The sequence below is a fragment of the Schistocerca americana genome, chromosome 2 (assembly GCF_021461395.2).
Source record: "Schistocerca americana isolate TAMUIC-IGC-003095 chromosome 2, iqSchAmer2.1, whole genome shotgun sequence".
Classification (NCBI taxonomy): domain Eukaryota; kingdom Metazoa; phylum Arthropoda; class Insecta; order Orthoptera; family Acrididae; genus Schistocerca; species Schistocerca americana.
The window spans coordinates 921,647,876-921,665,666 of NC_060120.1; the positions used below are offsets into that span (position 1 = coordinate 921,647,876).

At 40.1% G+C, this 17,791-nt stretch overlaps 1 protein-coding gene across 1 annotated transcript in view; it reads left to right on the forward strand.

The window, feature by feature from the left end:
• Positions 1-3,346: 3,346 nt before the first annotated feature.
• Positions 3,347-17,791, forward strand: part of LOC124593868 (N6-adenosine-methyltransferase non-catalytic subunit) — a 63,321-nt gene continuing 48,876 nt past the window's right edge. The window contains exons 1-2 of the mRNA XM_047132216.1: positions 3,347-3,505; positions 3,913-4,089. Coding sequence (XP_046988172.1) covers positions 3,440-3,505; positions 3,913-4,089 — 243 coding nt within the window. The 5' untranslated portion in view covers positions 3,347-3,439. The remainder of the gene's footprint in view (positions 3,506-3,912; positions 4,090-17,791) is intronic.

Genomic DNA, 17,791 nt, shown 5'->3' on the forward strand with positions numbered 1-17,791 from the left:
ACTTAATGATCTTAATGGCCTTTCTCATTCTGAAAACTCCTCACTTAGCTGCTATCAAATGACCCCATAACATGGATCCATATTTAAGCTGGGAAAACAGTAGGCATAATAGGTAATTTTAATTGTTTTTCACATGAAATCCATATTTTAAATGATATTGAAGCTGATGATATTCACATTTTCCATCACAAACTCACGGATGGAGTTAGTAAGTACGCTGTCAGATGTCTAGACATAGACCTAAATCTGAAATGGATGTGGCAGTCACGCACTCAACTGATATAAAGCAAGCTATTAAAAGTGGTTTCATCCTTCACAAATTGGGAGCCATTGTAAGTGAAAAACAGTTGCTTACATGCTACACTTTATTCTGTTAACATTTTCTTCTACTACAAACGTTCTTATGGGGCGTCTAACATAAGAATTGAAATGGAAAATTTGGGTCTAGAGAGTAGAATACCTGAGTTATACATCATTGAGGATCGTTTGAATGAAGTTTCATACAGTTTGTATTTGTCACTAACAAAAGCTTTTAAGGAAATGCATAATTTTCGAATTGATAGTTTCTGCCTTTTTGTTAATGAATGGCTGCGTAATCGTAAGGAGGAAATCGCGATTAGGCATGAGAAAATACTGGCTCAGTTGGTTAGTAGAAAGGAACCTAGGATGCCATGTAATGTACAGAGGAGTGAGATAAAGTTCTATGAAAGGGTTGTTAATAAAACAGAAATCACATTTTCTCCCATAGAAAAGAACTTGTTAAACAATGGGCTTAAATATAATATTACACCTAAGCTTATTGATGATCGGACGATAGAAAATTAAGTAGTCGATTCGAAGTTCGGACTATATTGTGAGAAAGTTGAGAAAAGTAAGCATGTGCATATTGCACATGAATGTTCAAAATTAATAGGAAAAGAATGTAAGAAGGTTAGCAAAAATAATGAAGAATATAGGATTATAAGGGACATTAATATGTAGTTGAAGCAACATGAGGCCATTATCACCAAGGCTGACAAGGGAAACTCAGTTATTGTAGCGTATGTTAGCGAGTATATTGATAAAACCATGTAATCTTTCAACGCGAATATCATTGGTAGACCCCACAAATAGCTTGCAAAAAGTCATCAGGGATGCTCTTCGTAACACAAAATGCCTTATAGGCGAATACAAAAAGAAGACATTAATTAACATGAATTCGAAGCCACCTAAGTCACATAGCCAATTTTAGGTTCATAAAAAGGACCATCCAGTTCGTCCGATTGTCGACAGATTCCATAGTGCTCGTCATAAATTAGCTGGTTTTCTGCAAAATAAGTTAAAGGAAGTGTATGTGTTCGAATACGTTTACTTGATAAAAAATTCCTGGTAGTTAGTAGAGAGGCTCAAAACTATCTTATGCTGTTCTATGACTAAGTTAGTGTCGTCCGACATAGTTAATTTATATTCCAATGTCCCAGTCGGCATCACACTTAATATCATAGAACGAAACCTACGGTATCATAAAAAAATAACAGCCCAGGAAACCACTGAGATGATGATGCTTCTACGTATAACGCTCAAGTACAATTATTTTGAATTTAATGAGAAGATCTATGAACAACTGTATGGCCTGGCCATGGGCTGCCCGCTCGCTGGGCTTATAGTAGACTTTTTTTTATCAATTAAAAAGAAACCTGTTTTTTTAACAGCGTTATGGACGTTAAAGATAACATTAGATTCTATGCATGATATGTTGATGATTTGTTGTTTGTGGTAGATGGGTCCCATAAGGAGCTGGAGCAGTTACACATTCATTTTAATTCGATGTATGAAAAAATTAAATTCACAATGGAACTAGAGAATAATAATAGATAGGTTAATTACTTGGATTTGGCTTTATTGGTTGTCAACGATGGGATAGAGCGACTGTTACAAAATACGCATGCTCCTTACACAACAGTAGCCAAACAGTGGAAGTGATCAGACCATAAGCGGCAGGTTGTCAACAGTGAACAGTTTGGACGTGACGTTGACTGCTCTTGGAGGAAGACAGCGCCATCGTGTGAAATTTCAATTACCAAGTAATTTTAAGCAGACTATAGTGTGTTGAACAAAGGGAGTAAATCCACTAGTAAGTGTTTGGATACAGTAGGAATTCAAATTGGTTCGTTAATTTCAAGTTGTTTTCATTCGTCTCTAAACCAAAAACTATTGATACTTCGGCGGGGGGGGAGGGGGAGTTATTGGGAACATGGCACTTGCATTAAGTAGCTTTCAGTTCCCATGGGTTTCGCTCTGAAATTTTAAGTTACTGTGCTCTTGACTGACTAGGAGCCCGCCATGGATTTTCGACTGGACAAGGGGTCCGCCAGCTGAAAAGGTTGGGAAGCCCTGCTGTAGACTAACGGTATTCCAGTGGCAAAAGAAAACAAGCAGAGCTATCAAAGGAATATTAAATATGGGACTGAATTATATAGGCCACCCTCATCAGTGATTATTAAATACATTACCACTGTACGCTAAAATTATCTTATTCCAAAAGCAAACAAATATCACCAAGACGTGATGTGTACAGATATGTCTCTACATACAGCAGTAACGTATATTTCGCTTTTAGACTGGGATGAAGATGTGAATGAACCTTTACCAGTGATATAGACGCCTAGGAAACTACGAGTTTTGTGTCATACACCAACCGCTGACAGAGAATTTATGATATTCGAAGGTTTTTTTCTTGGTTTAGACAAACAATTATACAAAATTAAAGTAATTTCTGGGTATAGAGTAATAACTGAATTTAAAATATCTGTATACATCCCAATAGAGTATGGTATGATTTTGCATTAATTTGGCGACAAAAGCTTCAATACCATACTACGTTTCATAATATTTATTGTAAAACGATAATTAACTTGACCACGTACGTTACGACAGAAGTTGACTACTACTACAACGAGGTCAGACACAAGTGTTACAAAACTGCCAATCACACGTTTACTTTGTGTCCGATGAAAGTTCTTAAGCACACCTGAAATGTAATTCGCACCATATTTTTCCCTTCAGTAGCAGTGAGCCATTTTAGTGTACCCCGTGATTTGTTTAGTCCATATAGATAACTGTGGGATCATAATGAGGGAAAGTGCACGAATATGCAATCCTATTGCACTCGTACTTAGAGTTTCGAGTCAGCCGTTCGTCGGTCGTTGCAGCCAAAAACGTGTACAGGAGCTAGTCACATGACGCTGGATTCCCAAACGTCAACGCAGTCAGGCGTTTTACTGTCGCGAGAGACTATCAAGAGAGACGAAACGCGGGAAGTTATCTTTGTATACATGTCGCTACCAGAGTCGATCCTTAAATGTCGAATTGCATACACTTTGCCATGACGCTAGATACAGTATTATCGTAGATTATGTTTTGTTTACATTTGTGAGCCAGCGGTAACAACAAGCAGAAAATGACTGATGTGCTGAGAGAAAGGAGAGAACGGTCCCAAAAACGGAAACAGTTGCTGGCGCAGACAGTATGTAATATGAGAATTTTACGTTATTGTATGCAATACGGAACAATATTTTATTGTAAGCGGAACGCAAAATCTCTTGACATGCGAGTATAGTACTAGCAGAACATCGAGAAATTACTGTATTTACGATATTGCCTTTAATTCTTTGAAGTATACGTGTTAAGTAACAAGAATAAAAATATCAATTGTGTTCATTCTGTAAAAGTAGTTTTGTGTGCCTGTGTGGTGTCATTTGCTTAGTTCAATATGTATAGTATACTGCTGTATTTTCCCTTGTAATTAGTTATTTAACATGTGTTGCTGGTGGGAAACATATTTTTAACACTCAAGAACGCTAATACCTTCTAGTTTGCAACTGAGAAATTGAGGCCAATCGTTTTTGAAAAGTGTTTTCATTATCTCCTTAGTTTGGTGTATCGAATGTAGACGAACTCCGACAAGCCCTTGGTACTTCAATTGAACCTAAACCAAAGAAAGTTCCTAAGGAGGAAAAGCAGGTAGAGGAAAACGTTCAGGAAAAAGTAGTTACAGAAGACTCAACAACAGATGAACTGGTATACACCGATTCATCAACATTCCTGAAGGTAGGTAAAACCAGCTATAAAATAGATTAAGAATGTGATTTCACTTTCATACTGATCATAAGTTTCTTACACAACACACATATTGTGATTGTCATGCTGTACTTTATTGTTTCGAGTGAGCTTGTTGTATACCACAACTTCTTATATTTATGTAGAGTGATAAGTATTCACCTGCAGGAACACTGGAACATCAGTTTTCTTCATACACTTTAGGAGACACTATTGTGGCTTGCATATGATGTAGTATAAGATACAGTGATGGGCTAGAGCCAGGTTCAGTCATAAGTAATTTGTCAAACTTAAGATGATTCATACCGTATGCCAGTGCCCAACTTGATAACATTTCTGTCCGACTAGTGAACAAGGGGAGCCATTGATAATTTCTTTGAAGAAGGATTTTTTATGTAGGCGGTGTTTGTGATGTTTACCTTTCTGTGTTTCAGTTGTAGATTTTGTTTGTGTATTTTCTTTGCAATATAGTGTATAGTTCTTGTGGGTGATCACTTGAATGTTGACCCGTATATAGCTAGTGGAGGTAGTGACACATTAAGGAGAGAAGCACAGTGGTTTGGATCATGTTTTATACTAAACCAATGTAGTTCTAGTGGATATGATAACTGACGTGAAGATCATGGTACTGCCCAACATAATGATTAGTTCCACCACCTTCAGATAAGGCACTGATGATGAATCTCACTAAACTGATGCAAAGTCTCAGTGTAGCTAAAAGACATGGGGGCATGTGGTGAAAGCTCTCACTGTTTCTCCTAATGGAGGACATACATGAGTAATGTCGTGTGGTGAATGATGGCAAGGCAGTATATTTGTAGTAAAAAAAATTGGGATTAGAGAAGTGGCAGATTCCACCCGTCTGCTATGACCCATGAAATCATCAATATGAGGAAATGGCTATTCTAAGCATCTCCAATATGGCACCTATGACGTCACTACATACACATGGTAACAAATATGTAAATAAGACAATAAAATCTCCCTCCAAAAATACAATTGAACTAATGGGGCAACCACTTGAAATTGGGGGTGGAGGACAAACTAAATATAATAGTAGAAAAAATGCACCATGATCCCAAAACACAAAATGACAAACAAAAAAAATCTTTACAACATCCCACTATACCAACAAAAATCTGCAGGAATCGGACACTTCCCTTGACCTATGTAGGCCTAGGTCAACCACAGGAGACAATACCAAAATAGCAATACCTACAACTAAAACTACAAAAATTGGAATTGGACATTTTCCTTGACCTGTATAGGTCAACCACAGTCGACGATACCAAAATAACAATACCTACAACTAAAACTATGAAAATTGGAATCGCACATACGTCAACCACAGATGATGGTACCAAAACACCAACACCTTCAACTACGAAGATGGGAATCGGTCATTTCTGGTGACCTATATAGGTCAACTACAACTATTGATACCGAGAAACCACAACTACGAAAAATAAAACCAAAACCACAACTTCAAAAATCCATAAATCAAACATCCCTACATAGATTAAAACACATTCAATAAACTATAGATACACAAAACATCACAACTCGAGAAGACTAGGGTGGGGAAAAAAATCCTATTACTTACCGCCAACAAATTCTGGCACTGCAAACTAGGTCGGCCAGACCCCCCTCAACCTCACCGCCCCCCCTCCCACACAAATCAAACGTCTTACCACACTACAAACAACAAACCAATAACACTGAATGAAAATGCCAAACACATAAACAAAAAAAATTGGTAACTCATTGAAAAAACATCTTATCACACACACACACACACACACACACACACACACACCAGAGGGCATCATGAACCATGACATCTACAAAAACAATCAACTCATAAACACCGTGCCATTATGACGTCACACACCACAACACCCTTACGTCACGGGTCAAAGTAGACGGTTGGAATCTGACACTTCCATTGACCCAAAAAATTGCGTGCAGGAACTTAGTGCCAGCTTTCTCTAAACAGCACTGTGTTTATGCACTTTAAAATGGGGTTCCTTGCTCTGCTTAAAGGAAACCCTTGTCTTTGTTAATAATATTATCCACCAAAATAATTTCAATTGATCCTGTGAGGGTACAATACCAGTAACAGCAGCAGCTCTCTGATCCTCATCCTAGTTTATACTGTATCTGTTGGTTGAGCGGCGATGTGCCCTGTAGATTTCTTGTTCATGATTACAGTGCTTCTCTCACCTGTCATTGAATAAGTAAATAGTTTGGTTCAAATGGCTCTGAGCACTATGGGACTTAACATCTATGGTCATCAGTCCCCTAGAATTTAGAACTACTTAAACCTAACTTACCTAAGGACAGCACACAACACCCAGTCTTCTCGAGGCAGAGAAAATCCCTGACCCCGCCGGGATAAATAGTTTGGTTGGTGTAACTTTTTCCATAGTGAAACTTACTTAAAGTATACATTAGGCTTCCATAGGCCCAAATTTATTTACAGCTATAACCTTGCCTGGAAGAGATACTGTACTCCTGTTAAAATTATGCCAATTTTTGAGAATGCTCTCGTATCATAAGGTATGAACATGTCAGTCTGCTTTCATCTTCATATAGCTACTTACGTTTCAAGTTCAATACTTTTCTCAGTCAAGAGGAAAAATACAAACTCCTGCCTTTTATAAGATCTTTGTCAATCCTTGTAGAATCACTCAGTGTGTTCCATCAATCTGAAGTTAGTTTCATGCCTGTGGCCCAGTGTGTCAAAGTGATCCTCTGCTTTCTGTTATCAAGGTAAGGCTTCATCCATTCACCAGGAATGCTCTTAATGTCAAAACACTTTAGCTGCCAAGTGGTACACGCAATCAGATGGTTTAGCGAAGTCACAAAATGTACCAATAGGACAGTGTTTCTCATTTCGTTCTGCCAGAACTTCATTTATGAGCTCTTTTATTGCTTTCTATGTTGTAAATCCTTTATGGAAGCCAACTGAGATGCGTTCAATGAGTTCTAAATGTACAATAAAACTAGGTGTTGTCCTTTATAATTATCAGCTCATCACAGTCTGAACTTGTCAGATTCACTTTACTCAGCAGCCTTTTTCATTCTTCACACATAGTTGGTTACACAGCACCTCCGTATCTGGCATCTGTTACGTTCATTTAATCATGTGCTTCCTGTTTCACTTGGTCATACCCATTCTTGTGGTGTGTATATAGTTAGATGATAATTTATAAGATATTCTGAAAGAAATTTAAATATCCATCAGTTATGTTTGTGCAATTGCTCAACTACACTACCAGTAGATTCCTCTCATCCTCAGATCAGAATAGCCCAGCATCCTGTTTTAACCTTCTACAATCTCTCTCTCTCTTTCCTCGCCAAAGAAGGAACTACTAGTTTCAAAAGGTAGGATTGTGTATGTACTTTTATGTGTGTTAATGAACAGTATTAACATTTCTCAAGGCAAGTGCTGGCCCAGGAATGATTTAAAGCCCAAGAGAAGCAAGCCACAGCTTGTGGTGGCAGGCTTACTTGTAAGCTTTCTTTACAGGATCTATCAGAATTAGCAGTGGCTGCTTGGGATGCCGAGCTTAGAGTGGCACCAAATTACAAGATTTGTATACAGTTCACATCATAATTACAAGTGAAAACTGACATGGGTGAAAGTGTACGAGGGAAAAGGGGGGCAGGGGTGGCAGCAGCAAATGCTAAGTCACTTGTACTGGCCTGCATTTCTGTCTCATAATTTTATAATTCACACATTCTGCATCTTGTATGTATATAATTTTTTATCTTTAGTGTTAAATTAACTGGAGTTGAATTTTTTGCACATTTCACCAGTTTGTTTGTTATTTTAGAAATGGTTTGACATGATACAGTGTTGCAGTGCCTATGTTATTCCAAATTATGAAGCAGTGTTCCTTCGGGCCTGCATACATGCATATCTGAAGAAAAAGACACTGCAGCTGTTATAAAATACGAGAAATGTATTCACAGTTGCAAATATGGACAACCATCAGCTGTATAATGGATTGACGACAATGAAAATTTGTTCTGGACCGGGACCCTAACCTGGATTTCCCACTTATCACGAGCCGTCACCTATGTTTGGCTAGGCATGGCTAGGATGCATGCATGTCCAAAGGAATAAGCATGCTGTTGATGACACATGGAAGTTTGGGTCTGGCTGTGAGTTGTGCCTTGCCTGGCACAAATTTTTATTGTTGTCAATCCATTATACAACTGATGGTTGTCCTTATTCGCAACTGCAAATACATTTCTTGTTTTAGCATGAGTTACTCTCAACTAGTCTTTCTCATATTTCCAACATTCTCTGGGCACACGATCGACAGCTTTGTTATCTAACATCGCAAACAAAATTCAATTTTAAGTATAGCTGTAGCTCCTATGAACATTAAGTTTTTGGCTCATCAGGCTGTAATTTTAAAGTATGCAAAACTATGGAAATTATTAATGAGATTTTGTAAATGTCAAAAATGAGCATTCCAAGATGTGAAGAGAATACTACATGTCTGCTTCAGTGTAAATATCTCCAATACTTAGACTGTGTATGAAATTGTGCAGTCAGTGCAACAAGTTCAGAAGTAGTCTTGGTAATACAGGACATAAGAAGACTAACAACTCACCTAGTATTTAGCTAGTAAGAATCTGATTCTACAGTGGTCAGAAGTCAAACAGCCTTGACTTAGAGGTACCAGAATCAGGGATCAGTAGATCTACACTGGAGGAGGATTCTCATGTGAAGTTCTAGGTATCCAGATTGATGATAACTGAGGTGTTACTAACATGTGGATGTTGTTATTGTCGTCTTCTAGCTGAAGAGTGGTTTGATGTGGCTCTGCACAGTTGTCTATCCAGTGTAAGCCTCTTTGTCTCCGAATAACTACTGCAACCTACACTCATGTGACCCTGATTACTGTATTCATCCGTTGGTCTCCTCCTACAATTTCCCCCCCTCACCCTCCTTCAAATGTGCACACTCACCGATACCATATTGATGATTCCTTCATGTCTTAGAATATGTCCTAGCAAATGACCTCTTCTTTTAGTCCAGTTGTGCCACAAATTTGTTTTCTCTCTCCACACTTCGATTCAGTAACTTCACATTAGTTATGAGATCTACCCATCTAATCTTCAGCTTCTTCTATAGCACTATGTCATAAGTTTCTTTTCTCTTCTTGTCTGAAGTGCTTATCATCCATGTTTAATTTCTGTAAAAAGCTAAACTCCAGACAAATACCTCTAGAAAAGACTTCCAAAAATGTATATTAATTTATATTTGATTTTAACAAATTCTGCTTTCAAGAAGTGCTTTCCTTGCTAAACTAGTTGGCATTGTAAGACCTCTTTACCTCAGCCATCATCCGGTATTTTGCTGTTGAAGTAGCAAAACTCATCTACTACTTTTAATATGTCATTTCCTAATCTAATTACTTCATTATTGCCTGATTTAATTCAGCTACATTCCATTACCCTCATTTTACTATTATTGATGCTCATCTTATAACTTCAAGGTACTTTAACTGCTCTTCCAAGTCTTTTGCTGTAACTGATAGAATTGCAATTTCATTAGCAAATCGTAGGCTTTTCTTTCTTCTCTCTGAACTCCAAATTTTTCTTTGGTTTCCCATAATGCTTGCTTAATGTACAGACTTAATAACATTGAGGATAAGCTATAGCCCTATCTCACTCCCTTCGCAATCACTTCTTCCCTTTCATGTCCTTGATGCTATAACTGCAGTCTATTTTCTGTACAAGTTGTAAATAACCTTTGCTCCCTGTATTTTACTCCTGCTACCTTCAGAATTTCATATCATATATTCCAGTCGACATTATCAAGTTTTCTCTAAATCTAAAAATGCTATAGATTTAGGTTTGCTTTTTGTTAACCTGACTTTTAAGATAAGTTGTAGGGCCAGTATTGCTTTACATATTCCTACATTTCTCCAGAAACCAAACTGGTCTTTCCGAGTGTTGGCTTCTACCAGTTTTTCCATTCAGCATGTGTCTAACTTAAGCTAAAAGTTTGGTTCTATCTGTATTGCACTTAAAAATCTCTCTTATTTTGTCTGAAGTATACATTTACTCAGCACCATCCTGTAGCAAGCAGTAGCACTTGCCATGTCTGTAGCATTCGATAAGTCACATACCCTCCTGGGTCAAGCTAAATGACGAATACTTCAGGGAGCACAGCATTCATTTGCTGGGTATGGGCTTGGTGAACATGGGTTTCCTGAGCTGGGGATTGATAACCACTGACAAATCTCTGTAATTGAAACTCTGGGTGTACTTCGGTGACCACTGTACAGCCTAGAGGTGAAATATTGTGTTTGTCAGATACTGGGAATCTTGGCTTAGCCATCCAGTTCATGAGGATGCTGAAAGTCTGTATAAAAACAAAGTGCTGATGGGATGCATGCCTTTTGAGGTGGAGCAGTCGTTAGTGGGGAGCCCCTGTGGAAACTGCCACACCTCAGCTGTATGAGGTTTACTCAGGCAAGTGGGACTCTGCCTGTGTGCACTCTTAGTTCTCTAGGTGCTTGTGGGACCTAGATGGGCCCCTCAAACTTAAACATAACACCACCCAGTGGAATGGGTGGTTCTACTGGTGGGTATCAACACCCTCCGTAACAAGAAGGCTTGTGTGGCCAGTTCCCCTGATTCCGGAATTATTCAGAATGCTTCAGTTTTTAGTAACATAATGCATGCTGCTGGTCAGAAAGTGTTTTAAACAGTCAAAAGTAAAGAGGGTAGCTTTGAGAAAGTTTCACCTTTCTACATCCAAAAGGGCTTAGAGAGCGTTGTTGGCAATTTAAAATCTGCCAAGCAATTGCGCAATGGGACACCTGTGGTCGGAACTTCTAGTTCACAACCAGCAATGAATCTCCAAGAAACTAGATGCCTTGGGGAATATGCCATTGAAACAGAACTACACAACACCTTGAACTATAGCAAAAGTGTTTTGTCATTCAGGTATCTTGTAGATATTTGCAAAGAGGAACTGAAATCTGATTGACACATTGTGGACATGCAGTACATAATGCAAAGGGTGGATAGCAATCTAGTCAACTCACTGTCATTTGTCCTTGCTTTCAGTAGCATAAAGCTTCCAGAATATGTCACAGCAAGTTTCTTTCACTTAAATGTGCAGCATTATGTCCCCAACACAGTATGCTGTTTTAATTTCCAGCCCTTTGGGCACACTACTCTCAGGTGCAAGTGAGAAGCCACCATGGGGAAAATATGGTAGGACCACCTACGAAGGAGTCGGTTGTCTGTCCATCTGCTTTGAAGGGTGTTAATTGCTTTGGGGCTCACACTGTCTGGAGTAAGGACTGCAGCGTCTATGAGGAAAGGAAGGTACAGGAGCTGAAAACAATGAAGCATATCCCACACGGCTAATGTAAGCACTCTCGCCCCCAGCCCCCCATCTCCTCCTTCGAGAAAGTCAGAGAAAGTCACAGCTGACAACATTGCACAGCTCCCAGCACCACCAAAGCGAGAGTCTGGTAAACAGTGTGGCACCGCAACTGCCACTGCAATGGTCATTGCTGTAAAGCCTTCCCTGCCTAAAAAAACTAAATGGGAGGCTCCAGCCACAGGCAAAGAAAGGTAGTAAACTGTCAGACCATGTCAACATCATTCTGTCTGGCGCTTCTCAAGATTCGTCTTCAGAGCCTACGGAATCTGAAGTCTACCTGCAGTAACCTCTTGCTCTAAGACTGTGTCTCCATTCATTGCAGGCTTCCCATCCTTGTGAAGAGACAGGGTGAAAGACCAACTAATGTGATAAATGACTCCCATACTACAGTGGCACATGAGTGGGTGCAGGACGCATGTGGAGGAACTGAACGCCCCTGTGCTTGTATTTGCAAGAAACACATTTAAATTTAAATTGCTGATGCTCCTGTGCTATGGGGCTATACACTCTGTCACAAGGAAGATCTGGGGGGGGGGGGGGGGGGGAGGGAGGGGAGAGCCTAGGAAAGGTTGCTGTCATCAATAACACTCACCACTCCCCTGCTCTATCCCTGATTTCTGACCTGCAGGCTATTACCGTTAATAGTTCATTGGGTCACTGGATTACTATTTGCCCTCTGTATTTACCACCACAGGCAGCAATAATTGCAAGGCTGTCAAGGGTCTATTAGAGCAACACCCCCGGTCATTTCTCCTACTGGTAGACTTCAGTGCCCATAATGTATTATGTGGCTCCCACATTACTTGCCCTAGGGGTCAAGTTTTAGAGAGCCTCATGATTTCATATAAGCTGTGCATCCTAAACACAGGCAATCCTACTCATTTCAACACTGCTTGTGTGTCGTCTTCAGCCATCAACCGCTCGTTCTGCTTCCCAGCCATCACAGGTGCTTCGATGAACCCTCTGCCAGGCACTTGAATGTAATTTGCAGAGTATCCATGTAGATGTAAATTTGGGTTAGTAGGAAGTTACTGAAGACCTTCATTCCAGTGACCACTTTCCTCTCAGGATTCACCTACTGGATGCAGTACTCCCTGAAAGGAAGACATCAAAATGGATGGTAAGCAGAGCAAATAGGCACTGTTCGGGCAGCTGGCTGTGTCTGAACACTGAGGCAGTGTTCAGGAATGGGTGGAACACATCACATGAGTGATCCGTCATGTTGCTGATTTATTCATCCCAAAGTCCTCAGGTTACCTTCGGAGGCAACCTGTACCTTGGTGGACTGATGAGTGGACTCTGCAGTGGTGTAAGTTAACCCCCCCCCCCCCCCCCCCCCCCCCATGGTGGACAACCTTGCAGCCTTTCAAATAAAGCGAGTGAAGGATTGGCAAATAATCAATGAGAGCAAGACAATGTCATGGCAAATGTTCCCAGGCTCCCTACACCACTCTGCTTGTTCTATGAAAGTATAGGAAGCCATCAGGAGGGTTTCTGGTAAATGGAGTCAGTTATCTATAGCAACAGTGCTGAAGCAGGGGTTTCTCCAAACAAAGTCTGGAGACATTGGCTAGACAGTGGCAGATGATTTTGTGATGATTACTTCCACTGCCAGAGACCAAATCAGATATAGCATGCTGCAGAACTTGAAATCAGTGTCACAGATAGTCCTCTTACAATGTTTTAATTTGATATGGCAGACAGGTCACTTTCCCAACTTGTGAAGGGAAGAGGGTGGCAATTTTGATGCCTTTCCTCAGATCAGGAAAGGACTGGATGTGCCCCAGTAGTTGTCAGAGCGTTGCCTTGACAAGCTTTTAAGGAAAGACCTTGGAGAGAATGGTTAACAGTCGTCTGTTCTGGTTGTTGGAGATGAAGTATCCCCTTAGTTGCTCTCAGTTGGATTCAGGAAATATTTATCTACTGTCGACAGACTGACCCTGTAAGAGATGGCTATCCAGCAGGCTTTCCTACATAAACATCGCTGTATGGGTATATTCTTTGACATCAGTAAGGCATATGTCCCTACTTGAAGAGACAACATTCTAGGGCAGCTCAACCAGTGGGTCTTCTAAGACCATCTCCCATCGTCATTCGTTCCTTCGTATCAAAGTGTTCCTTTCAGCACCAAGTTGATGTGCTGTTGAATAGTTTTCAGTAGAGAATGATTTCCCCAGAAAAGCATTTTAAGTATTACCCTCTTTGTCACAGCCATCAACAGCATAACATGTGTGGTATGGAGTCCTGTACAGTCTCCTTATTTGTGGACAATTCTGCAGTTTTCTGCTATCCTTCAGCAAGGCAACAGCATCTCATCAGTTGCAACTGTGAAGTGGTTAGAGGAGTGGTGTGTGTGTGTGTGTGTGTGTGTGTGTGTGTGTGTGTGTGTGTGTTTTTGATGCGTCATTTTATGACATCTCTGTGGCTGTATTAATGGATGGGCCTAAACAGAATGACTCGTTTGGTTGCACTGTCGTTTTTCCTTATTGTGTCCTCAACATCTGGTTGCCTCAAAAGTTTACTATCTTCGACATGAAATTATAAGTGGTCTTGCACAGGAACTGGAGCAGATGAGATGTGCTGCAAGTGTTGAATTCGTCTGTTCCAACTCCCGGAGTGCCTGTCACTCTCTGAAGCTCTTGTAACCAGCAGATAAAGAAGTTCAGAATTTCAGGATGCCCTCCTCCACCTACAAAGGCTGGGGATGGAGGTGTCTTTCTGTTGGGTGCCAGGATTTGTGGGTATTATGGTGAATGAAAGGGCAGATGTAACAGTCAAGGATGCATGTCATGATTCTCAGATGTTTCAGTGTGTCATCCTGTACATCCCATCACTTCGCTGTTAAGGTACAGAGTCATGCGTCAATGAGAAGAGTGGCTGGAAGTGACAGGCAGTAAGCTGCATCTGGTAAAGTTCACAATTTGGCCGTGGCGTAGCTTCTTCCAGCCACACAGGCGGAATGAGTTCCTTCTCACTCATCTTTACATAGGACATATTGCATGACGCATGGCTTCCTCCTGTGGGGAGAAGGGCCTCCAATGTGTGGTGTTTGTTGTGTACAGGTCACAGTGCACGGCATTTTAAAGGACAATGTTTCATTTCTAGACCAGAGGCTTTGTGTATTGTTCGAATTGTCCTCTAAAGTTACAGTTATAAGTTTTTAATGTGTTTTCAGCATGGTTGGCTCATCCATGTTTTTGTAAGTGGTCAGCCTGTCACATTTCCCCGTTTATTTATTTTAGCTCTTTCCTTGCTTTACTTGTGGTTTCATTACAGTTTTAGCAGTTTTAAGGGACTTCATGTTATCTTAGCGAATGTGAGGTAGTGTGCTTATCAGTGTGACTGTGGGTGCGGTTCTGCAGGTTTACTCTTCATTATTTGTGAAATGTTTAGCCATTTTAACCACAGTCATTCCTGTTAATTTTTGCAAGGCACTGCTAACCCTGCTGTTGAGTGCCTGTACACTATAAACTCTCTCTCTCTCTCTCTCTCTCTCTCTCTCTCTCTCTGTCCTATAGCATAACCTTCTGTGGCAATGCAGCTGAAGCCGTAAAAGTATTTATTCTACAAAAGTACGCAATAAGAATATTGGCTCAATCGTTGACACATTTGTCCTCTATTTTAACTGACAATCAAACGAATGTGTTATGACTTTTAAGGTTTTGTGTATTGTCCGAATTGTTCTCTAAAGTTACAGTGACAAGTTTTTAATGTGTGTTGACAACTGGACTTTTCCATAAGCCTCTCAAGGGATCTAGATATTCTTGCACCTAGAAGTGAATGCATATACTCCCTAATAGTATTTCTGGTTAGCGACACATGTAATTTAGGATGAAATCGGCAATTCAGTATGACAATACTAAAAGAAAAAATAATGTGCCTTCCTATCTAGGATTATGAATGGAGTTATGGAGTTTTATGTTCTGGTGCAAAGGTCTGTTACATGAATTGTGCATAACTGTAATGTTATGAATATAATAGGGAAACATTCCACGCGTGAAAAATATATTTAAAAACAAAGATGATGTGACTTACCATACGAAAGCGCTGGCAGGTCGATAGAAACACAAACAGTCACATACATACACACACACAAAATTCTAGCTTTCGCAACCAACGGTTCCTTCATCAGGAAAGAGGGAAGGAGAGGGAAAGACGAAAGGATGTGGGTTTTAAAGGAGAGGGTAAGGAGTCATTCCAATCCCGGGAGCGGAAAGACTTACCTTGGGGGGAAAAAAGGACGGGTATATACTCGCGCGCGCACACACACACACACACACATATCCATCCACACCTGTATATGTGTGGATGGATATATGTGTGTGTGTGTGCGAGTGTATACCCATCCTTTTTTCCCCCCAAGGTAAGTCTTTCCGCTCCCAGGATTGGAATGACTCCTTACCCTCTCCTTTAAAACCCACATTCTTTCGTCTTTCCCTCTCCTTCCCTCTTTCCTGACGAAGCAACCGTTCGTTGCGAAAGCTAACATTTTGTGTGTATGTATGTGTCTGTTTGTGTTTCTATCGACCTGCCAGCGCTTTCGTATGGTAAGTCACATCATCTTTGTTTTTAAATATATAACTGTAATGTTAGTATGAAACAGATCTTGACTTTGTCAGTATACACAGTAGTAGTCTGCATGTAGTTACATAAATGCTTTGTGTCAAGTATTAAATGAAAACTGCAGTTGAATAGTGTAAGAGGAAGGGGTGTGGTTCTTTTTCCAAAGTAACAAGTGACTGCTCTGTCTTTTAATATACATGTATAAAGTAATCTGGAAGCACAATCTAGAGTAGATGAGCAACAGTCATAATTTGTTGTTAGTATTTATCAGAAGTAAGTGGTAGTTAATGTATAACTTTCCCTGTAAACTCTTCTTGATGATGGGATTTAATTAACACAGCATATTAATGTGAATGAATGAATAAATGTGCAAACTAAAGCCAGAAAGAAAAGGGTTAAGAAGACCAAGAAGGTTTATTCTAGGCAGTAATGATAAGAATAGAATGTCGGAATTAGTGGAGAACTCTTTGAGATATAAACACAAAGTAATTATTATTTGTAAGCCAAGTGCAGTGATGTCGCATATGTGCCAAACCCATTAATAATGATGCCAACCCTGCATTTATATGTTCCAAAAAAGAAAAAAAAAGAAAAGAATAAAAAGAAGTTGGATGGTGCAGGTTACTGATATTCGACTTTTGATTACTTCTCACAATCAGGTTTCCAATTAGTATTGAAAAACATAGGGCAACAGCTTTGACAATCACCTTTAGTAATTTAGATATAAAATAATAATCAATAGGATTTATAAAATAACAGTCGGTAGGATTGTCTCATCTTGATAGTTAGATGTTAATAATAAAATAAGGTGGCCAGTTGGGTTCAAATACGAGGTGCATTCAAGTTCTAAGGCCTCCAATTTTTTTTCTCAGGACTGGAAAGAGATAGAAACATGCGCATTGTTTTAAAATGAGGCCGTGTTCATTGTCGGTACGTCCCAGAGATGGCAGCACAGTATGGCAGATGGAATTTTACCGCCAGCGGCGAGAATGAGAACTGTTTCAAATAATTAAAATGGCGACGTTTTCGTTACTTGAACAGCGTGCAATCACTCGTTTTCTGAATTTGCGTGGTGTGAAACCAATTGAAATTCATCGACAGTTGAAGGAGACATGTGGTGATGGAGTTACGGATGTGTCGAAAGTGCGTTCGTGGGTGCGACAGTTTAATGAAGGCAGAACATCGTGTGACAACAAACCGAAACAACCTCGGGCTCGCACAAGCCGGTCTGACGACATGATCGAGAAAGTGGAGAGAATTGTTTTGGGGGATCGCCGAATGACTGTTGAACAGATCGCCTCCAGAGTTGGCATTTCTGTGGGTTCTGTGCACACAATCCTGCATGATGACCTGAAAATGCGAAAAGTGTCTTCCAGGTGGGTGTCACGAATGCTGACGGACGACCACATGGCTGCCCGTGTGGCATGTTTCCAAGCAATGTTGACGTGCAACGACAGCATGAATGGGACTTTCTTTTCATCAGTTGTGACAATGGATGAGACGTGGATGCCATTTTTCAATCCAGAAACAAAGCGCCAATCAGCTCAATGGAAGCACACAGATTCACCGCCACCAAAAAAATTTTGGGTAACCGCCAGTGCTGAAAAAATGATGGTGTCCATGTTCTGGGACAGCAAACGTAATCCTTACCCATTGCGTTCCAAAGGGCACTATGGTAACAGGTGCATCCTACGAAAATGTTTTGAA